At 36.5% G+C, this 27,403-nt stretch overlaps 1 protein-coding gene across 2 annotated transcripts in view; it reads right to left on the bottom strand.

The window, feature by feature from the left end:
• The window catches only part of col2a1b (collagen, type II, alpha 1b), a 152,354-nt gene that overhangs the window by 12,669 nt on the left and 112,282 nt on the right, over positions 1-27,403 (bottom strand). For both annotated transcript variants that reach the window (XM_061887092.1, XM_061887084.1), the window contains 3 exons: positions 8,167-8,274; positions 2,155-2,262; positions 2,024-2,077 (listed from right to left, as the gene is read on the bottom strand). In XM_061887092.1, the coding sequence (XP_061743076.1) occupies positions 2,024-2,077; positions 2,155-2,262; positions 8,167-8,274 (270 nt within the window). The remainder of the gene's footprint in view (positions 1-2,023; positions 2,078-2,154; positions 2,263-8,166; positions 8,275-27,403) is intronic.

Raw genomic sequence — 27,403 nt, forward strand, 5'->3', positions numbered from 1 at the left:
GCAACCTGGAGGACTGTCGATTATCTGCCAGTCAGCTACCGATGTATTATTTTAATTATTTGTTTTTTCTTCCGCAAATAAACTAACCAAACATGAAGTTGCTGTTAAACAGTGAGCGCAATGTTAGCATGGAGCTAACATGGCTATGCCAGTGTTGCTAAAGTATCAAGGTTTTCTCATGTAACGGTAAAATACATACTGTTGTACATATACACATATACATACAGTATATACATACATATACTTCTATACATACACTTGTACGTATACACATATACATACATATACATATACTTGTATACATACTCTTGTCCATATACACATATACATATATACATACATGTACTTTTTCTACATACACTTGTACATATACACATATACATATACTTGTATACACACTCTTGTACATAAACACATATACACGTACACTTGCACACATACACATATACATATATACATACATATACTTGAATACATACTTTTGTATAAACACACACACACATATAAACATACATACACATATGCGTGTATACATACTCTTGTACATAGACACACATACATATATACATACATATACTTGTCTACATACACTTGTACATATACACATATATACATACATATACATATACTTGTATACATACTGTTGTACATATACACATATACATACAGTATATACATACATATACTTCAATAAATACACTTGTACATATACATATATACATACATATACATACACTTGTAATTATACATACATATACTTTTATACATACATTTGTACTTATATACATATACACATAAATATACATATATTTGTATCCATACAATTGTACATATACACTTATATACATACATATACTTCTATTCATACACTTGTTCATATAAACATATACACATATACATACATATACTTTCATACATACACTTGTACATATACACATATAAATTCACAAACATACACTTGTACATACACACTTATACATATATACATACATGTACTTTCATACATACACTTGTACATATATATATATATATATATATATATATATATATATATATATATATACACATACATACACTTGTACATATTCACATATAAATATATATAAACATATACTTTTCTACATACACTTGTACATATACACATAGACATATACTTGTATACATACTCTTGTACAGATACACATATACATACATATAGTTTTATACACACACTTGTACTATACACAGATAAATATATTCATACCTATACATATACTTGTATACATATACTTGTATACATGCTCTTGTACATATACATATATACATACATATACTTTTATACATACACTTGTACATATACACATTTACATATATACATACATATATATATATATACACTTGAATACATACTCTTGTACATATACACATATACATATATACATACATATGCTTTTCTACATACACTTGTACATATACATATATACATACATATACTTTTCTACATACACTTGTACATATACACATATACATATACTTGTATACATACTCTTGTACATATACACATACACATATATACATACACATATATACATACATATAATTTTCTTTATACACTTGTACATATACATATATACATACATATACTTGTATACATACTCTTGTACATATACACACACATATATACATACAAATACTTTGATCCAAACACTTGTACATCTACCCATATACATATATACATACATACACATATACGTTTATACATACTCTCGTACATACACATATATACATACACTTGTACATATATATATATACATACACATACATACACTTGTACATATACGCATACATATACTATTCTACATACACTTGTACATATGAACATATACATATACTTGTATACATACTGTTGTACATATACACATATACATGTATACATACTCTTGTACATTTACACATATAACTGCACATACTTGTATACATTCCAATACACTATTTCAAATGTCGGAAAATACTATAATTTGAGATTTTGAAGAAAATGTCTTACCTTGATTCCAGGAGAACCGTCTCTACCAGGAGGTCCATCAGATCCAGCGTTGCCCTGTCACATGACGCAGCATTGAGTCACATGACGACTTTTAATGGCCTCCGCCTGCTGCGTGCTGCTCTTTTACTGACCTCTCTGCCTGGCTCTCCTGAAGGTCCAGTGAGTCCGGGTGGTCCAACCGGTCCGGGGGGTCCGCGGTCTCCGCCCCCACCAGGAGCACCTTGCTTTCCAGGCTCACCCTGTGAGGAAGAGGAGGAGGTGACTCACCTCTCTGAGCTGATAAAGGTTTGTCTTTCAGTGACGCACTGAATGTGACAAAGGTGGCGGCGGAAATAATTCAAGTTTTAGCTGATGCTATTTTAATAAAGCTTAAAATGTCCATTAAAAAAAAAAAAAGAATGAATTGTAATTCATTCTTTTTTTTATATACATATATACATACACATACATACACTTGTACATATACACATACATATACTTTTCTACATAAACAATACATATACAAGTATATGTATAGTTTAAATTGACCATTTATTTACCATCTATTTAAAGCCTTGTTAATAATAATGTATGTTTTTTTAATGTAAAGTTACAAAACGAAATTGCAGTAAAATAAGTGTAAATCATATTACATATTATATATTTTTGTATTTTATATTATAAAATAAACCTTATAAATGTACCTTTATCATTTTAAATAAAAAGTCATATTTTTTTTGGGGGGGGGGGGGTAATTCAAGTTATCTGATGTAAAATGTTAATATTTTTGGTAATCATATTGACAAAATATAAAGTGTTTATTTTTAATAATTATAGTTATCAGATGTAAACACTTATTTTTTAAATAATGTTTGTTATTAAATGTAAAATTCTAATATTTTTCATCATTACAGTAGACTGATGTAAAATGTTTATGTTTCAATAATCATTGTTGTAAAATGTCTCATTTCATAATTAATGTTATCTGATGTAAAATGTTTTTTTGAATTAATTATAGTTATCTTTTGCAAAATTTTTAATTTTTAAAAATAATTATAGCTATCTGTAAACTTTATTTTTTTTTTTAATCTGATGTAAAATGTTTTATTTTAAATAATCATAGTTCTACGATTTAAAAATGTTTATTTTTGAAATTATGGGTATCTGATGTAAAATATTTGTATAATGATTATAGTTATCCAGTGTTTTTTTTTTAATAGAAATTATTGTTATCCAGGGTAAACATTTTTCTTAATAATTATATTTATCAATTCTAAGTATCTGATGTAAAATGTTTAGTTTAAAATTTATAGTTATCTGATATAAAATCGAGAGGAGCCAGATGAGATGGTTCGGGCATCTGGTCAGGATGCCACCCGAACGCCTCCCTAGGGAGGTGTTTAGGGCACGTCCAACCGGTAGGAGGCCACGGGGAAGACCCAGGACACGTTGGGAAGACTATGTCTCCCGGCTGGCCTGGGAACGCCTCGGGATCCCCCGGGAAGAGCTAGACGAAGTGGCTGGGGAGAGGGAAGTCTGGGTTTCCCTGCTTAGGCTGTTGCCCCCGCGAGCCGACCTCGGATAAGCGGAAGATGATGGATGGATGGATGGATGATATAAAATTTATTTTTTTAAATAATCATAGTTATTGAATGTGAAATGTTTATTGTAATATATAGTGTTTTGATGTAAAATGATTATAACCAAAATAATTACAATTAGTTTTAATCATCATATTGACAAAATATAAAATGTTTATTTTTAATAATTATATTATTCGGATGTAAACATTTAATTTTTTATAATTGTAGTTATTAGATGTAAAATATTAATTTTTCCATCATTACAGCAGACCGATGCAAAATGTTTGTTTCAATAATTATTGTTGTAAAATGTCTTATTTCATAATTAATGATATCTGATGTAAAATGTTTTTTTTTTAAATAATTATAGATTTAAAATGTTTATTTCTAATAAATTACTATAGTTATCTGATGTAAAATGTTTATTTTAAAAGTTATAGTTATCTGATATAAAATTTATTTTTTAAAATAATCATAGTTATTGAATGTGAAATGTTTATTGTAATATATAGTGTTTTGATGTAAAATGATTATAACCAAAATAATTACAATTAGTTTTAATCATCATATTGACAAAATATAAAATGTTTATTTTTAATAATTATATTAATCGGATGTAAACATTTAATTTTTTATAATTGTAGTTATTAGATGTAAAATATAAATTTTTCCATCGTTACAGCAGACCGATGCAAAATGTTTGTTTCAATAATCATTGTTGTAAAATGTCTTATTTCATAATTAATGATATCTGATGTAAAATGTTTTTTTTTAAATAATTATGGATTTAAAATGTTTATTTCTAATAAATCACTATAGTTATCTGATGTAAAATGTTTACTTTAACAAATATTTTGCTAATTTCCTTTTATAGTTACCTTATGTAAAATTAATTAAAAAAAAATAATTCTGGTTATCTGAAATTTTTATTTTAAGAGAAATAGTTGTCTAATGTGAAATGTTTACTGTAATAATTATAATTTTTTGATGTAAAATAAACATTTAAAAAAAAAAATTACAGTTATCTGAAGTGAAATGTTTATTTTATTAACGATATTGTTCTGATTACAAATATTTATTTTTAGTTACGAGATGAACGATGACAGGCAACGATCGACTCCAATGACCAAGTGAATGCCTCCACGTGGTCACATGTTTCACATATGACTGGCCACCCGCTGGTCACCATGACAACGTAACATTATGCAGGCAGTGAAATGACGGCTGTAGATAGAAATCACGGCGGCGTTACTAAAGATTTTTATTGCACAGACTTGCTCCTCGTGGACAAATTCTAAGAACATTCCCAGCAACCACGGACATTAATCGAAGCTAGGACATTTTAGCCTCTAAAAGACACATTGAGTTGAAACTTAAAAGTGCAAAAATTACCAGCATGAAAATGAATATGAGTAAATAAACATAACTATCACTATTTGAATTCAGTGCACTAGGGCGGCACAAAAGAGCCGCCCTAGTGGCTCTCTGGAGCATTTTTGAATAATGGAAAAAGATAGGGGAAAAAAATAATATTTTTGTTTTAGTATGTTTTTTGTTTGACAAAAAACATGACACAAACCTTCCCAATTGTTAGAACTGTTTGATATGTTTGTGTGTATGCTTCACTGATGACACTATTTGGTGAAAATCGTGTTGTCCTACTCATTTTAGCGGTTCTTGGACTCACCATAGTGTGGACTGTGACGCAACAGTTTGTTTACATGTAAAATCTTCCACTCCTTTGTCTCATTTTGTCCACCAAATGTTTTATGCTGTGCGTGAATGCACAAAGGTGGGCTTTGTTGATGTCTATAGTGACGCCAGCCTTGGCGTCACTATAGGCAGCGATTTTAAACTAGACAAATGGCATTTTAAAATCGTGTTTTTATCACCTTCGTCTTTTAGTAAAGGTTAAACCGTTTTTATCTTTTAACCTTTTTGAACAAGTCGTGCATGCTTTTATTTCAAGTCGCCTGGACTACTGCAATGCACTTTATGCTGGCATTAGCCAAAAATCTCTCTCCCGGTTGCAGTTAGTCCATAATGCGGCAGCACGACTTTTAACAGGAGCCAGGAAACGCCAGCATATAACCCCAATTCTTCAGAGTTTGCACCGGCTCCCTGTTCATTTTAGAATTGATTTTAAAACATTGCTGTTCGTTTTTAAATCTTTACATGGACTGGCACCTCAATATATCTCGGACCTTATCCAAATTTACATTCCTGCGCGCGCTCTGAGGTCCGAGAGCCAGTTCCAGCTCGTGGAGCCCAAGACCAGACTTAAGAACAGGGGAGACAGGGCCTTCTCTGTGGTCGGCCCTAAGCTCTGGAACACTCTGCCCCTCCATGTTCAAACTGCTTCCACAGTGGAGTGTTTTAAGTCTCGTCTTAAGACCCACTTTTATTTTTTGGCTTTTAACACTACGTGAGTTGTGTGGTCCTCTGTTCTCTGTTGTCCTCTGTGTTTTTTATACACTTTGATTTCTATTTTACTGTTTTAATTGATTTTACCTTTTAAAATAGTTTTTAATCATATTTGTTTTTATGTTGTTTTTTTTTGGTTTTATATTTATTTATTTTTTGTTTTTATTCAGTCATTGGTGGAGCATAATATGTATATATATATATATATATATTTTTTTTTTTTTATTATTATTTTTTTTTAAATTTATTTTGTTTTGATATTTTTTTTTACAATTGTTTTTAACATGGCTGTGCAGCACTTTGGAAACGTTATTGTTGTTTAAATGTGCTATATAAATAAAGTGGATTGGATTGGATTGGATTATTGACTTGTTGGAGTGCTAATCAGGCATATTTGGTTAGTGCTTGAATGCAAGCAAATCAATGCTAACATGCTATTTAGGCTAGCTGTATGTACATATTTTTACATACACTTGTAAAGAACATAATGTCACGGCTGTCTTGAGTTTCCAATAATACAACGCTTGGTGTTACTGGGATTAAAGGCCTCACATTTTCCTCCTCCAAACATATTGCTGGGTACTATGGCCAAACAGCTCCATTTTTGTTTCATCTGACCACAGAACTTTTCTCCAGAACAGGGGTAGGGAACCTATGGCTCTTGAGCCTGATGGGGCTCTTTTGATGACCGCATCTGGCTCTCATATAAATATTAACTGACGTTGTTTAACACGATACGTAATTAATAATTCCGCTGGTAGTCACAGTGTTAAAAGTATTCTTCAAAATATAAAACATTCTCATGCATTTTAATCCATCTGTCCGTTTCTAATGCACCTGTTCAAGAAGTCGCATTAATGTTCAAGAGTATAGCTAACTTCAGAATAACAATGTCATTAAAAAGAATAGGCAAAGCACACATTTAGTTGTTGTAATCTGGGAAAGTCCAAATGAACGAGGAGGCGTAGAATTGTACAAGTGACAAGTGTACAGGTCTACGGGTTTCTCTCCTCATAGAGCTAAATTGATTCCTGTCTCTGTTTAATTCCTTGCTTCTTGTCTGTTTAATAAATGTCATCAGTGTTTGAACCTGACAGTTGTATTCACTGTTAATAATGTTATATGGCTCTTACGGAAATGCATTTTAAAATATTTGGCTTTCATGCCTCTCTCAGCCAAAAAGGTTCCCGACCCCTGCTCCAGAAGCTCTTATCTTTGTCCATCTGATGTCAGATGAAACAAAAATTGAGCTGTTTGGCCACAATACCCAGCAATATGTTTGGAGGAGAAAAGGTGTGGCTTTTAATCCCAGGAACACCAAACTACCATCAAGCATGGTGGTGGTAGTATTATGCTCTGGGCCTGTTTTGCTGCCAATGGAACTTGTGCTTTACAAAGAGTAGATGGGACAAGGAAAAAGGAGGATTACGTCCAAATTCTTCAGGACAAGCTAAAATCATCAGCCTGGTAGTTGGGTCTTGGGCGCAGCTGGGTGTTGCAACAGGACAATGACCCCAAACACACGTCAAAAGTGGTAAAGGAATGGCTAAATCAGGCTAGAATGAAGGTTTTAGAATGGCATTCCCAAAGTCCTGACTTAAACGTGTGGACAATGCTGAAGAAACAAGTCCATGTCAGAAAAGCAACACATTTAGCTGAACTGCACCAATTTTGTCAAGAGGAGTGGTCAAAAATCCAACCAGAAGCTTGTAGATGGCTACCAAAAGCGCCTTATTGCAGTGAAACTTGCCGAGGGATATGTAAGATTTACGTATACTTTTGACCCAGCAGATTTGCTCACATTTTTAGTAGAGCCATGGTAAATTTATAAAAGAAGCAAACTTTATGAATGTTATTTGTGACCAACAAGTATGTGCTCCAATCACTCTATCACAAAAAAATAAGCGTTGTAGAAATTATTAGAAACTCAAGACAGCCTTGATATTATGTTTTTTACAAGTGTATGTAAACTTTTGACCACCACTGTACATATGCACATAGCAGCTTTCGATGCCTGTGGTTGTAACCACCATAAGTCTGCATGATTATTATATGTAGCCATCAGCTTTTTTTATAGTCATAAGAATAAAGTGGTGCTTTGAAATATTGATAATGCAATCGATTACATTAAAGAAGTAATTTTTTCCAAGTACTCACAGAAGGTCCAGGCAGGCCGGGGAAACCTCGTTCACCTCGCTGTCCAGGAAGACCCACAATTCCACGCTGGCCGCCCAAACCCTGAGGACCGGAAGGACCTAAAGCACCCTGGGGAAAAAACACACATAATCCATTAAAGAATATGGAATTAATGAATAAAGTATAGAGTTGTGTCCATACCAATATTTTGGTAGCGGTACCGGTTAAAGGAGACCACAAAAAAATTGCATTTTTGTCTTTATTTTAACAAAAAAAATTTGGCCTACATTAAAAATATGTTTATTATTACAATTTAGTCCTTAAATAAAATAGTGAACATACTAGACATCTTGTCTTTTAGTAGTAAGTAAACAAACAAAGGCTCCTAATTAGTCTGCTGACATATGCAGTAACATATTGTGTCATTTATCTACCTGTTATTGTGTCAACATTATGAGGGACAAACTGTAAAAATGGATTATTAATCTACTTGTTCATTTACTGTTAATATCTGCTTATTTTCTGTTCTAACATGTTCTATCTACACTTCTGTTAAAATGTAATAATCACTTATTCTTCTCTTCTTTGATACTTTACATTAGTGTTGGATGATACCACACATTTGGGTATCGATCCGATACCAAGTAGTTACAGGATCATACAATGGTCGTATTCAAAGTCCTCATGTGTCCAGGGACAGATTTCCTGACTTTATAAACATAATATGAATTAAAAAAAAAACGAAATAAGATTTTGTGGTGTTAAAAAATATCGATGCAATCATAGTAGTATCAACTAGATACGCTCCTGTACTTGGTATCATTACAGTGGATGTCAGGTGTAGATCCACCCATGGCATCCATTGCTTTCGGTCCCCTAGAGGGGGGGGTTTCCCACATCTGAAGTCCTCTCCAAGGTTTCCCATAGTCAGCTTTGTCACTGGCGTCCCACTGGATGTGATTTCTCCCTGCCCACTGGGTGTGAGTTTTCCTTGCCCTTTTGTGGGTTCTTCCGAGGATGTTGTAGTCGTAATGATTTGTGCAGTCCTTTGAGACATTTGTGATTTGGGGCTATATAAATAAACATTGATTGATTGATTTCTTTACATTTTGACACCGGTGAGCTACGGTGTGTAGTGAAGCATGTTTAGCTATTCCTCATCCTCCAGTGATAATGCTACTTGTAAGAAACTTACTTTGTCGACATGGAGGTGAGGATTACTTATTTAGAAGTAGCCGCTAGCTAGTCAAATCTTATAGCACCTCTTCCTGAGGGCGTTTAAGTGTTATAATGTCACCTTTATCTTTACTTTTTAAGCCAAAATGTAGCCGTTCTCCCTTTTCTGTCAACGCACTGTGTCTGCTTGTAAGTACTCTGTGTGCGTGCGCTGCCGAACATGCTCCTTTACATGTAAAACCAGCAATGTCACGACGTGACGACGACGCGCCGTGGTGCCTGTAAAAAAAAAAATGCCAAACCGGTACTTTTGTGGCCTTCCATGCTTAGGCTGTTGCCCCCGCAACCCAACCTCGATTAAGCGGAAGAAGATGGATGGACGGTACTTTTCAAACAGAGTATTGTACCGTTTTTGATTCATTAGTACCGCAATACTATACTAGAACCGGTATACCGTACAACCCAAGTCGAGTATTTATTTCTAGCCAATATCTCTTTTCATTATGTCTCTCAGAGAAGTGTGGATTTTTTTTTGTGTTTGTTTTATTGGACCTACAAATTCTGCTAAGCAACAACTTCAGAAAACAATTACCATTCCTTAACATGTGCAGTTTTGTCATAAATCATTTGTTTTTGTTGGTTTCTGTGTGTTTTTAATAGTGGACTCCATCCTTTGCTTTGTCTTTGACTTTTTTCCCCACGATGCAACCACAGAACGAGGACAGAGAGAAATAGCGTAATGGTAACCATAGAACAAGAAATTGAACCCATATTGGAAAGGGGTCTGGCTCAGGAGTACAAGTAAGAGTACCTTGGTTTTTGTACGCTCTACTTTTTGTATGATTTGGTTTTAGATGGAAATCAATGCAGCTGAGATAGAATCCAGCAACCCCCCGCAACCCCTAATGGGACAAGCGGTACAAATAGATGGAAGGATCAAGATTTTGTCTGGTTTTTGATCCACTGTCCCGGTTATCGTACAATTAAACAAACTACAGCATAGAGATGTGATGATAACAGACATCATGACAAATCACAGTAACATTTGTGACTTTAGTTTTTATGTTTAAGTTTTTAAACTCATGATGATACTGCTCATTTGTGAGAGAAGAATCAATCAATCAATCAATGTTTGTTTATATAGCCCTAAATCACAAGTGTCTCAAAGGGCTGCAAAAGCCACAACATCATCCTCAGTTCAGATCCCAGATAAGGGCAAGGAAAAACTCACAACCCAGTGGGATGTCAATGTGAATGACTTTGAGAAACCTTGGAGAGGACCGCAGATGTGTGGGACCCCCCTCGAGGGGAGACCGGTGCAATGGACGTCGAGTGGGTCTAGCATAATAGTGTGAGAAACCAGTCCATAGTGGATCTAGTTAATAGTGTCAGAGTCCAGTCCTTAGTGGATCTCGCATAATAGTGTGAGAGTCCAGTCCATAGTGGATCTAACATAATAGTGGGAGAGTCCAGTCCATAGTGGATCTAACATAATAGTGAGAGTCCAGTCCGTAGTGGATCTAACATATTAGTGTGAGAGTCCAGTCCATAGTGGATCTAACATAATAGTGTGAGTGTCCAGTCCATAGTTGATCTAACATAATAGTGTGAGAGTCCAGTCCATGGTGGAGCTGACATAATAGTGAGAGTCCAGTCCATAGTGGATCTCACATAATAGTGTGAGAGTCCAGTCCATAGTGGATCTAACATAATAGTGACAGACCAGTCCATAGTGGATCTAACATAATAGTGGGAGAGTCCAGTCCATAGTGGATCTAACATAATAGTGAGAGACCAGTCCATAGTGGACCTAATATAATAGTGAGGGTCCAGTCCATAGTGGACCTAACATGATAGTGTGAGAGTCCAGTCCATAGTGGATCTAACATAATAGTGAGGGTCCAGTCTATTAAAGGCTTTTTGTGACAGTAAAATTTTAGTAGTGTTCCATACATCCATCCTTTTTCTACCACTTGTCCGTTTCAACACCGTGGGCAAGTCACCAGTTTTGTTTAAATGCCTTAAAAATATGTCACTTGAAATAGGAAAATAGGAAAAACAGGAAACAATACATATAGCTTGATTCTGGCTGTTGTGGGTCAGCCATCTTGAAAAAAATGAAACAAAATATCTGTCGACTTCATCATCTGCTGACGTTTGTTCCAGCTGCTGGCTTACAAACCACAGCTTCATCCATCAAAATTGATTTGTCCATCATACCTGATCTACTTTCTGCCCAACGACTCGGCTATTTCATGAGGCCAGAGTGAGTCCTCGCGACACACACGCACGCACACGCACGCACGCACGCACGCACGCACGCACGCACGCACGCACGCACGCACGCACGCACACACACACACACACACACACACACACACACACACAAATTCTTGTATGTGTTACCTACTTGAGGCCTCTGAAAAATGCCTACCTCTTTAGGACTACCCTTTATAGATACATAAAGTGTATTTACAACATTAATAATATATACTTACGATGCAAAAAAAGCTTGTTGTGAAACATTAGTTGGAATTTCGCAAGAAAAAAGTCACAATTTCACAAGAAAAACATAGAATTTTGGCAGTATTATAATAAAAGTCGTCATTTTACTCAACGCAAGTCAACATTTTACAATATTATGATAAAAGTTGGAATTTTACACAATAACAGTCGCAATTTTAAGAGAAAAGCTTAAAATGTTGGCAATTTTATGAAAAGAGTCGTATAGCTTTACTCAACAAAAGTCAAAATTTTGTAAGAAAATTTAAACATGTTGGCAATATTATATATACTTACGATGCAAAAAAAGCTTGTTGTGAAAAATGTGTTGGCATTTCACAAGAAAAAAATCATAATTTCAAAAGAAAAATGTAGAATTTTGGCAGTATTACAATATTACCGAAACAGAAAGAATATGAAAAATTGTTCCCAATTTTATAATAAAAAAGTTGACACATTGTGAGAAAAATCTTTGGGAGAATTTTTTGTTTGTAATTGTTTTTTAATCTTCATTATTTACTTCAAGTTATACATGTGTCTGTATACATTTTTTTATATTAATTTTGCCCACAGGGGGCGCATTTCAATTTCTTACACACACTTGTTATTTCATATGTTGACCAGAGGGAAGCACTTTTAAAAGAATAAAGATGTGTATTTACAACATTAATAATATATACTTACGATGCAAAAAAAGCTTGTTGTGAAACATTTGTTGGAATTTCACAAGAAAAAAGTCACAATTTCACAAGAAAAACATAGAATTTTGGCAGTATTATCGTAAAAGTCGTCATTTTACTCAACACAAGTCAACATTTTACAAGAAAAACTGAACATTTGTGCAATATTGTAATAAAAGTTGGAATTTTTCACAATAACAGTCGCAATTTTAAGAGAGAAGCTTAAAATGTTGACAATTTTATGAAAAGAGTCGTAGCTTTACTCAACAAAAGTCAAAATTTGATAAGAAAACTTAAACATGTTGTCAATATTATAATAATTATTGGAATTCCGCTTTGCAAAATGATGACAAAAGTCATAGTTTTACTCAAAAAATGGGCAACATTGTGATAAAAGTCAGAATTTTGTATGACAAGTGTCACCATTTTGCATAAAAAAGTAGTAATTTCACATAAATAAGTAATAATTTTACATTAAAAAATTATAATTTTACATTAAAAAAAATAATTTTACGAGAAAATATTTCAATATTACCAATATGAAAAATTGTTCCCAATTTTCTAAGAAAAAAGTCGACACATTGTAAGAAAATTGTTGGCGGGAAATTTTTGTTTGTAATTGTTTTTTAATCTTCATTATCTACTTGAAGTTATACATGTGTCTGTATACATTTTTTTATATTAATTTTGGCCACAGGGGGCACATTTCAATTTCTTACACACACTTGTTATTTCATATGTTGACCAGAGGGGGGGCACTTTTAAAAGCATAAAGATGTGTAATTACAACATTAATAATATATACTTACGATGCAAAAAAAGCTTGTTGTGAAAAATTTGTTGGAATTTCACAAGAAAAACGTAGAATTTTGGCAGTATTATAATAAAAGTCATCATTTTACTCAACGCAAGTCAACATTTCACAAGAAAAACTGAACATTTGTGCAATATTATGATAAAAAATGGAATTTTACACAATAACAGTCGCAATTTTAAGAGAAAAGCTTAAAATGTTGGCAACTTTATGAAAAGAGTCGTAGCTTTACTCAACAAAAGTCAAAATTTTATAAGAAAACTTAAACATGTTGGCAATATTATAATAATTATTGGATTTTCGCTTTGCAAAATGATGACAAAAGTCATAGTTTTACTCAAAAAATGTCACTGTTTTACAAGAACAACCCAAATTAAAGCTGCAAGCAGCGTTGGTCGGGTCCGCCGTTGGCCGCCGCCGCCGCCGCCGTGTCCCGAGTCCCGATCTTAATCAGACCTCCATAGAAGTTTTTGTTTCATCACTCTATGACATTCCTAACAGAATTTACAAGCAGTTTTGTCAGTTATTTTTCCTAGGGGGAGCTAGAGCACAATTTTCATTTTTGGGGTTTGTTTTTTTATTGGATGGCAATTTTCACCAGTCCTGATGTGTGTGTAAAATTTGGTGAGTTTTGAAGCATGTTAAGGGGGTCAAATTACAGATTGGTGTTTCTGGATGTTGTTGATAAATGGCTTTCGCTTGGCATAGTATAGCTTTAACTGGCACTTTGAAACATTTTAAGGGGGTCAAATATCAGTTCAAAGAGGCAAAAAAGGCATTTTTTGCAAATATTTTGTTTTGAAGGGGTTTTTGTCAACTTCCTGTTGATTTTAGGTATAGAAGTGTTTAATGGAAATGTAGGTCTAAGTCAGACCTACATAGAGGTTTTTGTTTCATGTCCCTACGACATTCCTAACGGAAGTTACAAGCAGTTTTGTCTGGAAAAAGGTGACGGCTTTTTACAAAACTTTTATTTTGAAGGGGTAATTGCCAACTTCCTGTTGATTTTAACTGAAAGATGCCAATTATCAAAGTGTAGGTCCAAGTGAGACCTACATTGAGGTTTTCGTTTCATGTCTGTCCGACATTCCTACCAGAAGTTACAAGCAGTTTGATCTGTTTCCTCTTCCTAGGAGCAGTTTTTTCTGTGTTTTATTCAAAAATTGCAATAGAGCGCAATTTTGAGTTTAAAGGTTTGTTTTTTTCACTAGATCGCAATGTTTGCCAGTCCTGATGTGTGTGGCAAGTTTGGTGAGTTTTGAAGCATTTTAAGGGGGTCAAATTTCAGTTCAAAGAGGCAGAAATTGACTTTTTTGCGAAAATTTTGTTTTGAAGGGGTTTTTGCCAACTTCCTGTTGATTTTTGCTATAGAAGTGCTTCATTGGAAATGTAGGTCTAAGTCTGATCTACATAGAGGTTTTTGTTCCATGTCTCTACGACATTCCCAACGGAAGTTACAAGCAGTCTGTTTTTTGTCTCTTCCTAGGGGGCGCTAGCGCGCAATTTTAATTTTTGGGGTTTGGTTACCTAATAAGTTGGTCTGCCGCTCCATACCGATGTGTGTGTCAAATTTGGTGAATTTTGAAGCATGTTAAGGGGGTCAAATTAGGGTATTGTTTGTGTTGTATTCCTAGGGGGCGCTAGAGTACAATTTTGAGTTTTTGGGTTTGGTTTTTTCATTAACTCGCAATTGTTGCCAGTCCTGATGTGTGTGCCAAGTTTGGTGAGTTTTGAAGCATTTTAAGTGGGTCAAATTACAGCTCAAAGAGGCAAAAATGAAAATTTTTATGCAAATTTGCGCAGGGGTTCTTTGAAGGCGCGTAAAATCAAAACCTGAGAACTTATCAAAACTTTGATCTATACTTTTAATCAGAAGGGTTCAAACTCTCTCCTGTGCGAGTTTGAAGCCGAAACGACCAACGCACTGGGAGAAGTGTCGATTTGAAAAAGGTGACGGGTTTTTACAAAACTTTTATTTTGAAGGGGTAATTGCCAACTTCCTGTTTATTTTCTCTGCTAGCTGTCAATTATTAAAATGTAGGTCTAAGTGAGACCTACATAGAAGTTTTTGTTTCATGTCTTTCCGACATTCCTACCGGAAGTTACAAGCAGTTTTGTCCGTGGTTTCTTCCCGGAAGCAGTTTTTTCTGTGTTTTATTGAAAAATTGCGCTAGAGCACAATTTTGAGTTTTATTTTATTTTTTTTTCATTAGATTGCAATTTCTGCAAGTCCTGATGTGTCTGCCAAGTTTGGTGAGTTTTGAAGCATTTTAAGGGGGTCAAATTACAGCTCAAAGAGGCAAAAATAGCATTTTTTTGCGAAAATTTTGCTTTGAATGGGTTTTTGCAATATTTCTGTTGATTTTTGCCCCAGAACATACTATTATGAAATGTAGGTCTAAGTCAGATTTACATAGAGGTTTTTGTTTCATGTCTCTACGACATTCCTAACGGAAGTTACAAGCAGTCTGTTTTTTTTTTTTCATAGGGGGCGCTAGCGCGCAATTTTGTATTTTGGGGTTTGGTTGCTTAATATGTGTTTTTGCCAAGCCTTACCGATGTGTGTTTAAAATTTGGTGAGTTTTGGAGCATGGTCAGTGGGTCAAATTAGGGTTCGAAGCTGCGGAATAATAATAATAATTAAAGCTGCAAGCAGCGTTGGTCGGGTCCGCCGTTGGCCGCCGCCGCCGCCGCCGTGTCCCGAGTCCCGATCTTAGTCAGACCTCCATAGAAGTTTTTGTTTCATCACTCTACGACATTCCTAACAGAATTTACAAGCAGTTTTATCAGTTTATTTTCCTAGGGGGCGCTAGAATACAATTTTCATTTTTGGGGTTTGGTTTTTTTATTGGATGGCAATTTTCACCAGTCCTGATATGTGTGTAAAATTTGGTGAGTTTTGAAGCATGTTAAGGGGGTCAAATTACAGATTTGCGTTTCTGGATGTTGTTGATAAATGGCTTTCGCCTGGCATTGTATAGCTTTAACTTGCACTTTGAAGCATTTTAAGGGGGTCAAATTGCAGCTCAAAGAGGCAAAAATAGCATTTTTTGGCGAAAATTTTGCTTTGAATGAGTTTTTGCAAAATTTCTGTTGATTTTGGGTATAGACGTTTTTTATTGGAAATGTAGGTCTAAGTCAGACCTACACAGAGGTTTTTGTTTCATGTCTCTACGACATTCCTAACGGAAGTTACAAGCAGTTTTGTCTGGGTTTTTTCCTAGGGGGCGCTAAGCGCAATTTAGATTTTTGGGGTTTGGTTTTTTATTAGATGGCAGTTTTTGCCAGTCCTGATATGTGTGTAAAATTTGGTGAGTTTTGAAGCATGTTAAGGGGGTGAAATTACAGATTGGCGATTCTGGATGTTGTTGATAAATGGCTTTCGGTCTGCATAACAGAGCTTTAACTAGCACTTTGAAGCATTTTAAGTGGGTGAAATTACAGTTCAAATAGTCAAAAACGTCATTTTTTAGGAAAAGTTGCGCAGGGGTTTTTTGAAGGCGCGTAAAATCCAAACCGGAGCAGTAATCAAAACTTTGATCTATACTTTTAATCAGAAGTGTCCAAACTCTCTCCTGTGCGAGTTTGAAGCCGAAACGACAAACGCACTGGGAGAAGTGTCGATTTGAAAAAGGTGACGGGTTTTCACAAAACTTTTATTTTGAAGGGGCAATTTTTAACTTCCTGTTGATTTTTGCCGAAGGATGTAAATTATCGAAATGTAGGTCTAAGTCAGACCTACCTAGAAGTTTTTGTTTCATGTCTGTCCGACATTCCTACTGGAAGTTACAAGCAGTTTTGTCTGTTTTCTCTTCCTAGGAGCAGTTTTTTCTGTGTTTTATTCAAAAATTGCGCTAGAGCGCAATTTTGAGTTTTATTATTTTTTATTTTCATTAGATCGCAATTTCTGCCAGTCCTGAGGTGTGTGCCAAGTTTGGTGAGTTTTGAAGCATTTTAAGGGGGTCATATTACAGCTCAAAGAGGCAAAAATAGCATTTTTTGCGAAAATTTTGCTTTGAAGGCGTTTTTGCCAACTTCCTGTTGATTTTAGGTATAGAACATTTTTATTGGAAATGTTCATCTAAGTCAGACCTTCATATAGGTTTTTGTTTCAAGTCTCTACGACATTCCTAATGGAAGTTACAAGCAGTCCGTTTTTTGTTTCTTCCTAGGGGGCGCTAGCGCGCAATTTTGATTTTTAGTGCTCGGTTTTTTTATTAGATGGCAATTTTCGCAGATCCTGATGTGTGTGTCAAATATGGTGAGTTTTGAAGCATGTTAAGTGGGTCAAATTTCAGCTGGAAACGGCGGCGGAATAATAAAGAATAATAATAATTAAAGCTGCAAGCAGCGTTGGTCGGGTCCGCCGTTGGCCGCCGCCGCCGCCGCCGTGTCCCGAGTCCCGATCTTAGTCAGACCAACATAGAGGTCTTTGTTTCATGTCTCTACGACATTCCTAACAGAAGTTACAAGCAGTTTTGTCTGGAAAAAGGTGACGGCTTTTTACAAAACTTTTATTTTGAAGGGGTAATTGCCAACTTCCTGTTGATTTCAACTGAAATATATCAATCATCAAAATGTAGTTCTAAGTGAGACCTACATTGAGGTTTTTGTTTCATGTCTGTCTGACGTTCCTACCAGAAGTTACAAGCAGTTTGATCTGTTTCCTCTTCCTAGGAGCATTTTTTTCTGTGTTTTATTCAAAAATTGCAATAGAGTGCAATTTTGAGTTTTAAGGTTTTTTTTTTTCACTAGATCACAATTTCTGCCAGTCCTGATGTGTGTGCCAAGTTTGGTGAGTTTTGAAGCATTTTAAGGGGGTCAAATTACAGCTGAAAGAGCCAAAAATAGCATTTTTTACGAAAATTTTGCTTTGAATGAGTTTTTGCAAAATTTCTGTTGATTTTGGGTATAGACGTTTTTTATTGGAAATGTAGGTCTAAGTCAGACCTACACAGAAGTTTTTGTTTCATCTCTCTACGACATTCCTAACGGAAGTTACAAGCAGTCTGTTTTTTGTCTCTTCCTAGGGGGCGCTAGCGCGCAATTTTAATTTTTGGGGTTTGGTTGCTTAATAAGTTGGTCTGCCCCTCCATACCAATGTGTGTGTCAAATTTGGTGAGTTTTGAAGCATGTTAAGGGGGTCAAATTATGGTATTGTCTGTGTTGTATTCCTAGGGGGCGCTAGAGCGCAATTTTGAGTTTTGGAGTTTGGTTTTTTCATCAGCTCACAATTTCTGCCAGTCCTGATGTGTGTGCCAAGTTTGGTGAGTTTTGAAGCATTTTAAGGGGGTCAAATTACAGCTCAAAGAGGCGAAAATGAAATTTTTTAGGAAACTTTGCGCAGCGGATCTTTGAAGGCGCGTAAAATCAAAACCTTAAAACTTATCAAAACTTTGATCTATACTTTTAATCAGAAGGGTTCAAACTCTCTCCTGAGCGAGTTTGAAGCCGAAACGACAAACGCGCTCAGAGGAGATAACTTTTGAAGAAAGGTGACGGGTTTTCACAAAACTTTTATTTTGAAGGGGTAATTGCCAACTTCCTGTTCATTATTTCTCTTAGCTGTCAATTACTAAAATGTAGGTTTAAGTGAGACCTACATAGAAGTTTTTGTTTCATGTCTTTCCGGCATTCTAACCCGAAGTTACAAGCAGTTTTGTCTGTGGTTTCTTCCTGGAAGCAGTTTTTTCTGTGTTTTATAGAAAAATTGCGCTAGAGCCCAATTTTGAGATTTTTTTTTTTTTTTTTTCATTAGATCACAATTTCTGCCAGTCCTGATGTGTGTTCCAAGTTTAGTGAGTTTTGAAGCATGTTAAGGGGGTCAAATTGCAGCTCTAAGAGGCAAAAATAGCGTTTTTTGGCGAAAATTTTGCTTTGAAAGGGTTTTGCAAAATTTCTGTTGATTTTAGGTATAGGAGTTTCTGATGGGGAATTTAGGTCTAGGTCAGTTCTACATAGAGGATTTTGTTTCATGTCTCTACGACATTCCTACCGGAAGTTACAAGCAGTCTGGGTTTTTTTTTTCGTAGGGGGCGCTAGCGCGCATTTTTCATTTTTGGGGTTTGGTTGCTTAATATGTGTTTTTGCCAAGCCTTACCGATGTGTGTGCCAAATTTGGTGAGTTTTGAAGCATGGTCAGTGGGTCAAATTAGGGTTCAAAGCTGCGGAAGAATAATAATAATTAAAGCTGCAAGCAGCGTTGGTCGGGTCCGCCGTTGGCCGCCGCCGCCGCCGCCGTGTCCCGAGTCTCGATCTTAGTCAGACCTACATAGAAGTTTTTGTTTCATCACTCTACGACATTCCTAACAGAATTTACAAGCAGTTTTATCAGTTTATTTTCCTAGGGGGCGCTAGAGCACAATTGTCATATTTGTGGTTTGGTTTTTTTATTGGATGGCAATTTTCACCATTCCTGATGTGTGTGTAAAATTTGGTGAGTTTTGAAGCATGTTAAGGGGGTCAAATTACAGATTTGCGTTTCTGGATGTTGTTGATAAATGGCTTTCGCCTGGCATTGTATAGCTTTAACTTGCACTTTGAAGCATTTTAAGGGGGTCAAATTGCAGCTCAAAGAGGCAAAAATAGCATTTTTTGGCGAAAATTTTGCTTTGAATGAGTTTTTGCAAAATTTCTGTTGATTTTGGGAATAGACGTTTTTTATTGGAAATGTAGGTCTAAGTCAGACCTACACAGAGGTTTTTGTTTCATGTCTCTACGACATTCCTAACGGAAGTTACAAGCAGTTTTGTCTGGGTTTTTTCCTAGGGGGCGCTAAGCGCAATTTAGATTTTTGGGGTTTGGTTTTTTATTAGATGGCAGTTTTTGCCAGTCCTGATATGTGTGTAAAATTTGGTGAGTTTTGAAGCATGTTAAGGGGGTGAAATTACAGATTGGCGATTCTGGATGTTGTTGATAAATGGCTTTCGGTCTGCATAACAGAGCTTTAACTAGCACTTTGAAGCATTTTAAGTGGGTGAAATTACAGCTCAAAGAGTCAAAAACGTCATTTTTTAGGAAAAGTTGCGCAGGGGTTTTTTGAAGGCGCGTAAAATCCAAACCGGAGCAGTAATCAAAACTTTGATCTATACTTTTAATCAGAAGTGTCCAAACTCTCTCCTGTGCGAGTTTGAAGCCGAAACGACAAACGCACTGGGAGAAGTGTCGATTTGAAAAAGGTGACGGGTTTTCACAAAACTTTTATTTTGAAGGGGCAATTTTTAACTTCCTGTTGATTTTTGCCGAAGGATGTAAATTATCGAAATGTAGGTCTAAGTCAGACCTACCTAGAAGTTTTTGTTTCATGTCTGTCCGACATTCCTACTGGAAGTTACAAGCAGTTTTGTCTGTTTTCTCTTCCTAGGAGCAGTTTTTTCTGTGTTTTATTCAAAAATTGCGCTAGAGCGCAATTTTGAGTTTTATTATTTTTTATTTTCATTAGATCGCAATTTCTGCCAGTCCTGAGGTGTGTGCCAAGTTTGGTGAGTTTTGAAGCATTTTAAGGGGGTCAAATTACAGCTCAAAGAGGCAAAAATAGCATTTTTTGCGAAAATTTTGCTTTGAAGGCGTTTTTGCCAACTTCCTGTTGATTTTAGGTATAGAACATTTTTATTGGAAATGTTCATCAAAGTCAGACCTTCATATAGGTTTTTGTTTCAAGTCTCTACGACATTCCTAATGGAAGTTACAAGCAGTCCGTTTTTTGTTTCTTCCTAGGGGGCGCTAGCGCGCAATTTTGATTTTTAGTGCTCGGTTTTTTTATTAGATGGCAATTTTCGCAGATCCTGATGTGTGTGTCAAATATGGTGAGTTTTGAAGCATGTTAAGTGGGTCAAATTTCAGCTGGAAACGGCGGCGGAATAATAAAGAATAATAATAAAACGCAGCAGATTCAATAGGGTCCTTGCATGGCAAAGGACATGGATGTCCTTTGCCATTGCAGGGCGGACCCTAATAATAATAAAACGCAGCAGATTCAATAGGGTCCTTGCATGGCAAAGGACATGGATGTCCTTTGCCATTGCAGGGCGGACCCTAATAAACGCTACAGATTCAATAGGGTCCTTGCCATGGCAAAGGACATGGATGTCCTTTGCTGGCAGGGCGGACCCTAATAATAATAAGAAACCTTACAGATTCAATAGGGTCCTTGCCATGGCAAAGGACATGGAGTCCTTTGCTGGCAGGGCGGACCCTAATAAACGCAGCAGATTCAATAGGGTCCTTGCATGGCAAAGGACATGGATGTCCTTTGCCATTGCAGGGCGGACCCTAATAATAATTAAAGCTGCAAGCAGCGTTGGTCGGGTCCGCCGTTGGCCGCCGCCGCCGTGTCCCGAGTCCCGATCTTAGTCAGACCTCCATAGAAGTTTTTGTTTCATCACTCTACGACATTCCTAATAGAATTTAAAAGCAGTTTAATCATTTTATTTTCCTAGGGGGCGCTAGAGCACAATTTTCATTTTTGGGGTTTGGTTTTTTTATTGGATGGCAATTTTCACCAGTCCTGATGTGTGTGTAAAATTTGGTGAGTTTTGAAGCATGTTAAGGGGGTCAAATTATAGATTTGCGTTTCTGGATGTTGTTGATAAAATGCTTTCGCTTGGCATTGTATAGCTCTAACTTGCACTTTGAAGCATTTTAAGGGGGTCAAATTTCAGTTCAAAGAGGCAAAAAAGTCATATTTTGCGAAAATTTTGTTTTGAAGGGGTTTTTGCCAACTTCCTGTTGATTTTAGGTACAGAAGTGTTTATTGGAAATGTAGGTCTAAGTTAGACCTACACAGAGGTTTTTGTTTCATGTCTCTACGACATTCCTAAGGGAAGTTACAAGCAGTCTGTTTTTTGTCTCTTCCTAGGGGGCGCTAGCGGGCAATTTTCATTTTTGGGGTTTGGTTGCTCAATAAGTTGGTCTGCCGCTCCATACCGACGTGTGTGTCAAATTTGGTGAGTTTTGAAGCATGTTAAGGGGGTCAAATTACAGATTGGCGTTTCTGGATGTTGTTGATAAATGGCTTTCGCTTGGCATAGTATAGCTTTAACTTGCACTTTGAAGCATTTTAAGGGGGTCAAATATCAGTTCAAAGAGGCAAAAAAGGCACTTTTTGCAAAAATTTAGTTTTGAAGGGGTTTTTGCCAACTTCCTGTTGATTTTCGGTACAGAAGTATTCCATTGGAAATGTAGGTCTAAGTCAGACCTACATAGAGGTTTTTGTTTCATGTCTCTACGACATTCCTAACGGAAGTTACACGCAGTCTGTTTTTTGTCTCTTCCTAGGGGGCGCTAGCGCGCAATTTGCATTTTTGGGGTTTGGTTGCTTAATAAGTTGGTCTGCCGCTCCATACCGATGTGTGTGCCAAATTTGGTGAGTTTTGAAGCATGTTAAGGGGGTCAAATTAGGGTGCGAAGGTGCGAGCGCGCCTTGGGTTGCTGTCCCCGAGCCCCACGGCAGGAGAAGCCTTGGTGACACTATTTAATGCATTGTGAAAGTAATGCAGTTGTTGTATTGAAGTGAAAATATCAAGCTTCCTGTTGATTTTGGGCAAAGTATGTTAGTTATTCAAATGTAGGTCTAAGTCAGACCTACATAGTGGTTTTTGTTTCATGTCTCTTTGACATTCCTACCGGAAGTTATAAGCAGTTTTGTCTTTGTTTTCTTCCTAGGAGCAGTTTGTCTGTGTTGTATTCCTAGGGGGCGCTAGAGCACAATTTTGAGTTTTGGGGTTTGTTTTTTTCACTAGATCGCAATTGTTGCCAGTCCTGATGTGTGTGCCAAGTTTGGTGAGTTTTGAAGCATTTTAAGGGGGTCAAATTACAGCTCAAAGAGGTAAAAAGTATCTTTTTTAGGAAAATTTGCGCAGCGGATCTTTGAAGGCGCGTAAAATCAAACCCTTAAAACTTATCAAAATTTTGATCAATACTTTTAATCAGAAGGGTTCAAACTCTCTCCTGTGCGAGTTTGAAGCCGAAACGACAAACGCGCTCAGAGGAGATAACTTTTGAAGAAAGGTGACGGATTTTCACAAAACTTTTATTTTGAAGGGGTAATTGACAACTTCCTGTTGATTTTTTCTGCAAGCTGTCAATTATTAAAATGTAGGTCTAAGTGAGACCTACATCGTGGTTTTTGTTTCATGTCTTTCCGGCATTCCTACCGGAAGTTACAAGCAGTTTTGTCTGTGTTTTCCTCCTGAAAGCAGTTTTGTCTGTGTTTTATTCAAAAATTGCTCTAGAGCGCAATTTTGAGTTTTATTAATTTTTTTTTTCATTAGATCGCAATTTCTGCCAGTCCTGGTGTGTCTGCCAAGTTTGGTGAGTTTTGAAGCATTCTAAGGGGGTCAAATTGCAGCTCAAAGAGGCAAAAATAGCATTTTTTTGCGAAAATGTTGCTTTGAATGAGTTTTTGCAAAATTTCTGTTGATTTTGGGTATAGACATTTTTTATTGGAAATGTAGGTCTAAGTCAGACCTACACAGAGGTTTTTGTTTCATGTCTCTACGACATTCCTGACGGAAGTTACAAGCAGTCTGTTTTTTTTTTTTCCTAGGGGGCGCTAGTGCGCAATTTTCATTTTTGGGGTATGGTTGCTTAATATGTTGGGCTGTCCCAGTAGACCGACGTGTGTGTCAACTTTGGTGAGTTTTGAAGCATGTTAAGGGGGTCAAATTAGGGCGAGAAGGTGCGGAATAAACAATAATAATAATAATTAAAGCTGCAAGCAGCGTTGGTCGGGTCCGCCGTTGGCCGCCGCCGCCGTGTCCCGGGTCCCGATCTTAGTCAAACCAACATAGAGGTTTTTATTTCATGTCTTTACGACATTTCTAACAGAAGTTACATGTGGTTTTGTCTGGGTTATTTCCTAGGGGGCGCTAAGCGCAATTTAGATTTTTGGGGTTTGGTTTTTTTATTAGATGGCAGTTTTTGCCAGTCCTGATATGTGTGTAAAATTTGGTGAGTTTTGAAGCATGTTAAGGGGGTGAAATTACAGATCGGCGATTCTGGATGTTGTTGATACATGGCTTTCGGTCTGCATAACACAGCTTTAACTAGCACTTTGAAGCATTTTAAGTGGGTCAAATGACAGCTCAAAGAGGCAAAAACGTCATTTTTTAGGAAAAGTTGCGCAGGGGATTTTTGAAGGCGCGTAAAATCCAAACCGGAGCAGTAATCAAAACTTTGATCTATACTTTTAATCAGAAGTGTCCAAACTCTCTCCTGTGCGAGTTTGAAGCCGAAACGACAAACGGGCTCAGAGGAGATAACTTTTGAAGAAAGGTGACGGGTTTTCACAAAACTTTTATTTTGAAGGGGCAATTTTTAACTTCCTGTTGATTTTTGCCGAAGGATGTCAATTATCGAAATGTAGGTCAAAGTCAGACCTACCTAGAAGTTTTTGTTTCATGTCTTTCCGGCATTCCTACCGGAAGTTACAAGCAGTTTTGTCTGTGTTTTCTTCCTGGAAGCAGTTTTTTCTGTGTTTTATTGAAAAATTGCGCTAGAGCGCAATTTTGAGTTTTATTATTATTTTTTTTCATTAGATCGCAATTTCTGCCAGTCCTGATGTGTGTGCCAAGTTTGGTGAGTTTTGAAGCATTTTAAGGGGGTCAAATTGCAGCTCAAAGAGGCAAAAATAGCATTTTTGGCGAAAATTTTGCTTTGAATGAGTTTTTGGAAAATTTCTGTTGATTTTGGGTATAGGCATTTCTGATGGGGAATCTAGGTCTAAGTCAGACCTACATAGAGGTTTTTGTTCCATGTCTTTACGACATTCCTAATGGAAGTTACAAGCAGTCTGTTTTTTTTTTTTCGTAGGGGGCGCTAGCGTGCATTTTTCATTTTTGGGGTTTGGTTTTTTTATTAGATGGCAATTTTCGCCAGTTCCGATGAGTGTGTGAAATTTGGTGAGTTTTGGGGCATGGTCAGTGGGTCAAATTAAGGTTCAAAGAGGCGGCGGAATAATAATAATAATTAAAGCTGCAAGCAGCGTTGGTCGGGTCCGCCGTTGGCCGCCGCCGCCGCCGCCGTGTCCCGAGTCTCGATCTTAGTCAGACCTACATAGAAGTTTTTGTTTCATCACTCTACGACATTCCTAACAGAATTTACAAGCAGTTTTATCAGTTTATTTTCCTAGGGGGCGCTAGAGCACAATTGTCATATTTGTGGTTTGGTTTTTTTATTGGATGGCAATTTTCACCATTCCTGATGTGTGTGTAAAATTTGGTGAGTTTTGAAGCATGTTAAGGGGGTCAAATTACAGATTTGCGTTTCTGGATGTTGTTGATAAATGGCTTTCGCCTGGCATTGTATAGCTTTAACTTGCACTTTGAAGCATTTTAAGGGGGTCAAATTGCAGCTCAAAGAGGCAAAAATAGCATTTTTTGGCGAAAATTTTGCTTTGAATGAGTTTTTGCAAAATTTCTGTTGATTTTGGGAATAGACGTTTTTTATTGGAAATGTAGGTCTAAGTCAGACCTACACAGAGGTTTTTGTTTCATGTCTCTACGACATTCCTAACGGAAGTTACAAGCAGTTTTGTCTGGGTTTTTTCCTAGGGGGCGCTAAGCGCAATTTAGATTTTTGGGGTTTGGTTTTTTATTAGATGGCAGTTTTTGCCAGTCCTGATATGTGTGTAAAATTTGGTGAGTTTTGAAGCATGTTAAGGGGGTGAAATTACAGATTGGCGATTCTGGATGTTGTTGATAAATGGCTTTCGGTCTGCATAACAGAGCTTTAACTAGCACTTTGAAGCATTTTAAGTGGGTGAAATTACAGCTCAAAGAGTCAAAAACGTCATTTTTTAGGAAAAGTTGCGCAGGGGTTTTTTGAAGGCGCGTAAAATCCAAACCGGAGCAGTAATCAAAACTTTGATCTATACTTTTAATCAGAAGTGTCCAAACTCTCTCCTGTGCGAGTTTGAAGCCGAAACGACAAACGCACTGGGAGAAGTGTCGATTTGAAAAAGGTGACGGGTTTTCACAAAACTTTTATTTTGAAGGGGCAATTTTTAACTTCCTGTTGATTTTTGCCGAAGGATGTAAATTATCGAAATGTAGGTCTAAGTCAGACCTACCTAGAAGTTTTTGTTTCATGTCTGTCCGACATTCCTACTGGAAGTTACAAGCAGTTTTGTCTGTTTTCTCTTCCTAGGAGCAGTTTTTTCTGTGTTTTATTCAAAAATTGCGCTAGAGCGCAATTTTGAGTTTTATTATTTTTTATTTTCATTAGATCGCAATTTCTGCCAGTCCTGAGGTGTGTGCCAAGTTTGGTGAGTTTTGAAGCATTTTAAGGGGGTCAAATTACAGCTCAAAGAGGCAAAAATAGCATTTTTTGCGAAAATTTTGCTTTGAAGGCGTTTTTGCCAACTTCCTGTTGATTTTAGGTATAGAACATTTTTATTGGAAATGTTCATCAAAGTCAGACCTTCATATAGGTTTTTGTTTCAAGTCTCTACGACATTCCTAATGGAAGTTACAAGCAGTCCGTTTTTTGTTTCTTCCTAGGGGGCGCTAGCGCGCAATTTTGATTTTTAGTGCTCGGTTTTTTTATTAGATGGCAATTTTCGCAGATCCTGATGTGTGTGTCAAATATGGTGAGTTTTGAAGCATGTTAAGTGGGTCAAATTTCAGCTGGAAACGGCGGCGGAATAATAAAGAATAATAATAAAACGCAGCAGATTCAATAGGGTCCTTGCATGGCAAAGGACATGGATGTCCTTTGCCATTGCAGGGCGGACCCTAATTAAAGCTGCAAGCAGCGTTGGTCGGGTCCGCCGTTGGCCGCCGCCGCCGTGTCCCGAGTCCCGATCTTAGTCAGACCTCCATAGAAGTTTTAGTTTCATCAGTCTACGACATTCCTAACAGAATTTACAAGCAGTTTTATCAGTTTATTTTCCTAGGGGGCGCTAGAGCACAATTTTCATTTTTGGGGTTTGGTTTTTTTATTGGATGGCAATTTTCACCAGTCCTGATGTGTGTGTAAAATTTGGTGAGTTTTGAAGCATGTTAAGGGGGTCAAATTATAGATTTGCGTTTCTGGATGTTGTTGATAAATGGCTTTCGCTTGGCATTGTATAGCTCTAACTTGCACT

Source organism: Nerophis ophidion, linkage group LG02 (assembly GCF_033978795.1).
Source record: "Nerophis ophidion isolate RoL-2023_Sa linkage group LG02, RoL_Noph_v1.0, whole genome shotgun sequence".
NCBI classification, from domain to species: domain Eukaryota; kingdom Metazoa; phylum Chordata; class Actinopteri; order Syngnathiformes; family Syngnathidae; genus Nerophis; species Nerophis ophidion.